This window comes from Coenobita brevimanus, chromosome 46 (assembly GCF_032717465.1).
Source record: "Coenobita brevimanus isolate Jiangsu-jjx chromosome 46, ASM3271746v2, whole genome shotgun sequence".
Lineage (NCBI taxonomy): Eukaryota > Metazoa > Arthropoda > Malacostraca > Decapoda > Coenobitidae > Coenobita > Coenobita brevimanus.
In genome coordinates, this window is record NC_136999.1 from 10,575,940 (window position 1) to 10,583,485 (window position 7,546).

The window sequence follows — 7,546 nt, forward strand, 5'->3', positions numbered from 1 at the left end:
ACTGGGGATAGAGTTGCCAGATCTGAGCTCGGTCACATTACCAAGCTCCTCAATATTCATTACCAAATTTAACTTTTCATTACCAAATTCTTAAAAGAAGCATTTATTCTTTACTAATTATATGTACAAATGGAAATAATCACTCTCTTTACAATCAGCAGCATGTTTGCACTATGTATGCTAGCAGATTAATCAAAAAGTGCTGACAGTCCACTGTCTCCATTCTCTAAATCTTCATACATGTGAAAAATCTGTTTGGTAATGGATCATGCTGATTCACTACCAAAAGAACTTTTCAATACCAAATTGGCCCACAACTGGTAACGAAAATTAGCAAATGGCAACCCTGACTGGGGAGGGGGGAGGAAGGAAGGAAGGGGTGAAGGGACTGTATATAAACAACAGCTGTTCGGTGCTGCACGCCAATTTCAAATTACGGGTGGGAAAAAATTCAGATTTTGGGGGGATTTTTTTCTTACTTTGGTTATTTTAGGGTTCCGAAGGTTCAGGCCCACAATATCCAGTAAGTGGGGAGTCGGGAAAGTGGGTGTCCAGATAGTACAGGGATTATTCAGCTATACTTCTATGCATTTCCAGTGAGCAGAACAAAAACTCATATCACCTGAAGTGTTTATGTAATGATCATGTACAGTACATATTTCTAATGTTTTCAAAGATCCCTCCGAATAGTTCGAAAAAAATCAGTAGTCCGAACGACCCTCGGTCCCCTACCATTTGGATTAAAGAATTTTTTACTGCATGTGCATATATGTATATACAGTACAGTATACATATATACTGTATATATATATATATATATATATATAATATATATATCTATATATATATATCTATCTATCTATCTATCTATCTATCTATAGCCCGACGCCCCAATCCCGCAAAGGGTGGCCGCAGACAAAACGCCTCCAAGTTGCTCTGTCACCCACCATTTGACTAACCTCCCCCCAACTCACCCCCCCCTCCCTCATATACCTCTCTACTCCATCCCTCCACCTCATCCTCGGTCTACCCCTCCCTCTCCCTCCCTCCACCTCACCTACATACACCCTCTTATTCAGTCTTTCATTCTCCATTCTCTTCACATGTCCAAACAACCTCAGTGTATTTCTCCTAATCTTCTCAACCACATCCACATCCACCCCACAACGTTCCTTCACTTCTTCATTCGTCAACCTGTCCCTCCACGTCACTCCACATGCTCCTCTCAAGTAACTCATTTCCACTGCTCTCACTCTTGACTTGTTTCCCTCTTGCAAGGTCCACGCCTCGCTTCCATACGTCAGGGTAGGGATCACAATACAGTACTATCATGCAGTGACTTCTTAACTTCCACACTCATCTCCCTATTTCTCATCAGTGCTTTCAGTGTACCAATAACATTCCTTCCCTGCTGTACCCTTTCACGCACTTCATCCCCCAAAGTTCCATCCTTACTCATCACACTACCCACGTACTTGGATGCACTCACATTCTCCATATCCTCACCATCCAACCTCACTGCACACTCTGTGACTTCATTCCTCTCAAACATCATAACTTTACTTTTGTTTACATTAACTTTCAGATTCCTCCTCCTACACACTGTCCCAAATTCATTAACCAAGCCTTGCAACTCCCATTCATCTTCACTCAACAATAATGTATCATCAGCAAACAGCAACACCGGAATCTTCCAAATCTCACCCTCATTCATTAAAGCCACCCCCACATCCACTGACCTACCTTGCACCTCCTTTACAACCCCATCCATGTATATATTAAACAGCCATGGAGACATCATACAACCCTGTTTCAGTCCCACACTGAGATCAAAGAACTCACTCAGCTCACCATCCACTCGCACCGTAGCCCTAGCTCCCTCGTACATACTCTTCACAGCACTCAACAATTTTCCCTCCACTCCATATATTCTTAATACTGTACCTTCCACATAGCTTGCCTATCTATTCTGTCATAAGCTTTCTCCAAGTCCATGAAGGCAGCATACACTTTCCTTCCCTTCTCTAGATACTTCTCCACTAAACATCTTGGAACAAATATCTGATCTACACACCCTTTTCCCATCCTAAATCCCCCTTGTTCTTCTCCAACTAGCTCCTCTGTCATATGCCTAACCCTATCAATGAGTATTCTACCATATATTTTACCAGTCACACTAAGAAGGCAAATACCCCTATGGTTACCACATACTTCTCTCTCCCCTTTTCCTTTGTATAAAGGAACAATTATACCTGATTTCCAGTCCTCTGGAACCCTTCCCTCTTCTCAAGCAAATCTACACAACTTCCATATCCACTCCACAACAATCTCAGCCCCATACATAAGCATTTCACCACACACTCCAGCAATTCCTGGGGCCTTTCCCAACTTAATATTCTTCATCGCTTCCACTACTTCCGCCCTACTGATCTCTTCCTCCCTCCTCTCATCTCTCCTTCTCCCAGCCATTCCCCAACCACTTATACTTGCACTGCTCTCACTCTCTACATTCAACAAATCCTCAAAGTGCTCTTTCCATCTCCTCAATTTCTCTCTCTTCTCCACCAACAATCTATTATTCCTATCTTTCACTCCCCTACTATTTCCCCTTTCACACTGCCTTACTTTCTTTACCTCCTTCCAAAACAATTTCTTACTCTCCCTCCATTTCACACTCAGATTCCTCCCAAATTCTTCATCCACTTTCTTCTTACTCTCCTTCATCAGTCTCTTAACCTCCCTTCTCCTGCTCACATATACCTCTCTCTTCTCTCTCTCATCTTCTCCCCTACCTCTACTCATTAACCATTCACTATATGCCTTCTTCTTTTGTTCCACAGCTCGTTTCACCTCATCATTCCACCATGCTGTCCCTTGCACACCCTTGCATCTCCTCCTCACTCCACAAACTGCCTCACACGCTGCGCCTATCTCTTCTGTGAACATCTTACACACGTCTTCCACCCCTTCCATCTGCTCTAGCTCATACCTTCCCAATCTTTCTTCCACTATGCTCTTATACTCTGCAATTTTCTCACTATCTTGCAATTTCTCCACTCTTCTCACAGGAGCTGCTTCCTCCTGTCTTCCCCTTCATCTCCTCAACCATTTTCTTTGCAGCTCTACCTTGGCCATCACCAAGTGATGGTCCGAGACTCCATTCCCCCACCCTCTCCACACTCTTGCATCCAACACTTGTCTTCTCATCCACTCATCCACACAAACGTAGTCTATCATTGTCTTTCGTTCAACAAGTTCGCCATCCATCCTCCTCATTTCTCTCCATGTATATCGGTGGATCATCTTATGATGAAAGTAGGTGTTGGCTATTGCCAACCCCTTACAAGCACAGATGTCCACCAAAGCACTACCATTCCCATCTACTTCAGCTGGCACACCCCACTGACCAACCACTGCATCCACTCGTACATTCCCAACTTTGCCATTCATGTCTCCAATCAACAGCACTCTCTCACTCCTCTCAAACTTGTCCATACATGCTTCTACTCTCGCCCAAAACTCATCTTTCATTTTTGCCACTCGATCCTCTGTCGGGGCATACACACATACGATCGCCCACGCTTGTATTCCTACTTTTATCCTCACCCATACAATCCTTGCACCCACTGTTTCATACTCTCTTATATTCTCCTTCCACTTCTTGCTTATCATCAGACATACTCCCTCTCTTGCCCTCTCATTCTCACTGACTCCTGCACATATACCTAAACCATATTCCCATTCTCTCACTCTTTCACCTTACCATTTAGTTTCAGTCAATCCACATATATCCACTTTTGCATCCTCAAGTACCTGAACAATCTCTCTCTCTTTCACTTCATCCTTCACTCCTCTCACATTCCATGTTCTCACCCTAAGAATGTCTTTTGTCCGTTCCTTAGTCGTCAACGTATGGTCCATCCGGGTCCGAGGCGCTTTATTCGCTTTTTTAGTTAGTTCTTTTTACGAGGTGGGGCACTAACGCCTCGTACGACAAGCAGGGATACTGGGAGAGTATTCTTGAAAACCCCCTACCCCCAGGGGTGACAACTTTCAATGCACATATGGAAATCAATTGATTAAGCACGGGTGTGAGGGAAATTAGAATGTTTAAAAACAGAAAAAGACATGACAATATGTTACCCATTTTTTGGACACAGGTTTGATGAAGTTATATTCTTAATTACTGGTACAGTACAACAAAAGACACATTTCCAGAACATTCAAAGTCCATTTCTTTCATCACCTGACCGCTGATGATTAATTAAGAAACTTGGGTACCAGTATCTGACCTACTAGAAGTTTACATATATGGGATGCCACCTTCTTTTTCATAATTATTATAACTAACCCTAGCCATCCTTCAGTCCTATCCTTGATTTTCTTTTGAACCTGACCTTGGTGTGCTCTAGTCCTAATGATACAGTAACATTTCTCTGGTCTATACTTGAACTGATAAGAACTGACAATCTGTGTTAACTACTGTACTGTAATGGTCTCCTTTATATCTTTTTCCGATTACTTTGTGGGATGCATTAATTATTGTACTCTGGCTAATGCATGGCCAAATGGTGTTCCAAGATGGCTCTCATGGGGTAATGTAAGTCTAGGATAAATTGGGCTAGATTATGGTTGGATACACAATATTACTGGTACATATAAATACATTACCGGTAGTTCAATCAGATGAGACAGAGGGATAGAGTGGTGAGGTAGATCTACATGAGAGAGGGGGGAGAGAGCTGGGGGGAGGGCAGTGAAATGGGAGGAGACAGGGCGACATGGAGGTGATATGTTTGTGGCCACCCCTTACGAATTATGGCGTCTGGCAACAGACAGATATATTACAACAAACATGTTTACATTAGGTTATGAGAGATTTATGTAGATTAGGATAAACTAGTACAAAAGTTTAAATTACGGTAGTGCCAAAATGGTGTTCCAAAATGGCAGAAGTCCATTTTTGGTCTGTCTGGCAGAACTGTAATTGGAAACAATGAACCTTTACACAATTCACAAAATTTAAAGGAATTTATAATGAACATCTAAACAGAAGTGTACTAACAAAACACTAAATAAAACTTCATGACGGGCTTTCATAAATGAAAAACTGGAAAATCCTGCAAAACAAGGCAGTTCCTTATCTTTATTCCCAACCCTACCCAACTTTGCATAGTTACTTGGTTAGATTCAATAATACATGTTATTTTAAAAAGCATATATAACTAATTTTGACTCTAAAACTGCAAATTTACCCAAAAAGGCCTATATACTGCATGCCTTTTACAGTTTGGTCAAGTCCTTGTAGGTTTGGCTCATTTATGTCCACAAACAGGGCTGTGCAACTGTCATTTTTACTTGAACAAAAACAGTACTGTAAAAATTATGGACCTAAGTAAGCTGCCTCCTTATAATCACATACATTTCTTTCCAATTCATTACCGAAATAATCCTATCATAACTTCAAGAAAATAAACATACCACACTTTCAAGGAATACTTTACCTTTTGATTGTACATTTCTTGAACTTGTCATACCACGAGGGAAAGCTGCAGCTAAGCACTTCCTCAACTTTCATTGTCTGTTAGGTATTACTGTATCTGAAAACACTATATTAAAATGCAAATAACTCGTATCGTGAGGCAACTGCAGCAGACTGACAAGATGCGGAATCGCCTCTTTTGCCCATCTTAGATTTGGATTGGTCGTAGCTCAGGCCAAACCTGCCGATTATTAACTACAAAGTCAAAAATTTGAATTGGTTATGAGTGCAAGAATGTGCTGTTTGACAACAACAGTGCCACAGTAAAGTCTTGGTGATTATTTAGAAATGACTGCTGTTTTGTTTTGATAATTTTGGTCAATCTTCATTCTTTTGAAAGGGCACTATAATTCTGCCTGAATGCTGAAATTTCCACTCGAAACACTGAGGACGGACAAATATATGAAAAAATGCTATAACAATACAGGGTGGGCATTATATGTACGTGAAGTAGAAAATAATCACCAATCCCATACAAGGCGGTGTGATAGCACCGTAGACTGTTGCAAGCGTTGCTGTGTTGTACTTCTACTGTATACTGCGCTATTGCCACTTCTCTCTCCTGTATGTAATATAAATTCCTTTGCATTTTACAATGTACACTGTACCTACGAAGTGTTACTTCATCTCTGTTCACAGTGTATGTGGCACGGCCTATTATTTATTGCATGAATAAATTGTAACCACTGACTCACGTTTGCTAACGAAAGTGTGTGGCAAGTCCTACCACCACCTTTTGTTGTATTATGTACCCTGTACCTTTTACAATAAATATTTCAATCAGTCACACTGCCGTGTGTTAGCGTCCAAAGCTATGGCAAGTGTGACTATGCGTATAATACTCTAGTGCGACTTTGTGATTATTTCTTATGGACTCCTTTCTATTTTATAGTGTATATACTCTGCCTACCATATGTATGTTACAACATCTCTGTTTGCAGGAAGGGTGTGGCACTTTTTTTTTTTTCCCCAAATCTGTGACCATTGACTGTATAACTATATAGTATTTTGCCAAAGATGAGTGGCAAGACCCACCATCAACTCTTGTATATGTGACCAGTACTCAATGTTCTCCTATTCTGCATTTACTGGGAATGATGATTATGAAAGACAACTCAGTTTTACAAATAGCTGTTCCATTTGATATCTTTAAGTTGTAAATTTAAAAGCTGTTCATCTGCAAGTCTATCTATCTATTACCAGACATCTTAATCCCGTAAGGGATAGCTACAAATTGCCTCCAGGTCACCTTGTCCTCAGCCAGGTGGCTGGTCTCCCTCCAACTTAACCGTCTTCTCTACCTGGGCTACCTTGAAGTTTTGACAGTAGCCTACCACAGCCACAGTCTATATGCAGATGCACTTCCTCCACACCTCTTGATCCTCATGTACTGCAGCTGGTCAGTGATTGAACTGGATATCACTCCTCATAGTTTCTCCAAGTGTCATGCCTCCTCGTAACTCCTCGGCTGAGTATAGCATTCCGGAAATGCCGATCAGTACACTACATCGTACATTCCAGAAGATTGTACATTCCAGAGGAGCCGTAAAATACCCGCCGCCGCCGGACACCCACCCCACCACCAAGCCACTACCACACCGCCGCCCCGGGAGGACACCACGGCGGGGTTATTGACCCGGAACAAGAGGGTCTCCGGGACACTCCTGTCCTGAGTCCCTCTTCCCCGCAACTGTCCCAACACCAAGTAAGCAGGAAGAGACAACGACCCTGCGAGCGGGGCAGCCTTCACTAGGTTCGGGGTGGGGCTGATCCAGAGTCAGTCCCAGGCAACACCGCCACCGTACGTACCGGGGAAGGAGCGGTCTAGTTCAGTCTTTCTTTCTACTTCAGAAAGACCATGTACCTCTTATGCTTTTGAAGAGGAAGTTTAAGAGGTCCAGGGATTTCTGTTTCAGCTTTTGCAGATAAATGAAGGCATGCCGAGAAAGATAATTACCTCATTCATCAGACCAACCCTCAAATTTACATCAGTGGTCTGGAATC

General features: G+C 42.2%; 1 protein-coding gene across 1 annotated transcript in view; it reads right to left on the minus strand.

Annotated features, from left to right (window-relative positions):
* The window catches only part of LOC145398625 (translation initiation factor eIF2 assembly protein-like), a 68,843-nt gene extending 63,245 nt beyond the window's left edge, over positions 1-5,598 (minus strand). The window contains exon 1 of the mRNA XM_080271435.1: positions 5,505-5,598. Within this exon, the coding sequence (XP_080127561.1) occupies positions 5,505-5,578 (74 nt within the window). The 5' untranslated portion in view covers positions 5,579-5,598. The remainder of the gene's footprint in view (positions 1-5,504) is intronic.
* Positions 5,599-7,546: the final 1,948 nt, after the last annotated feature.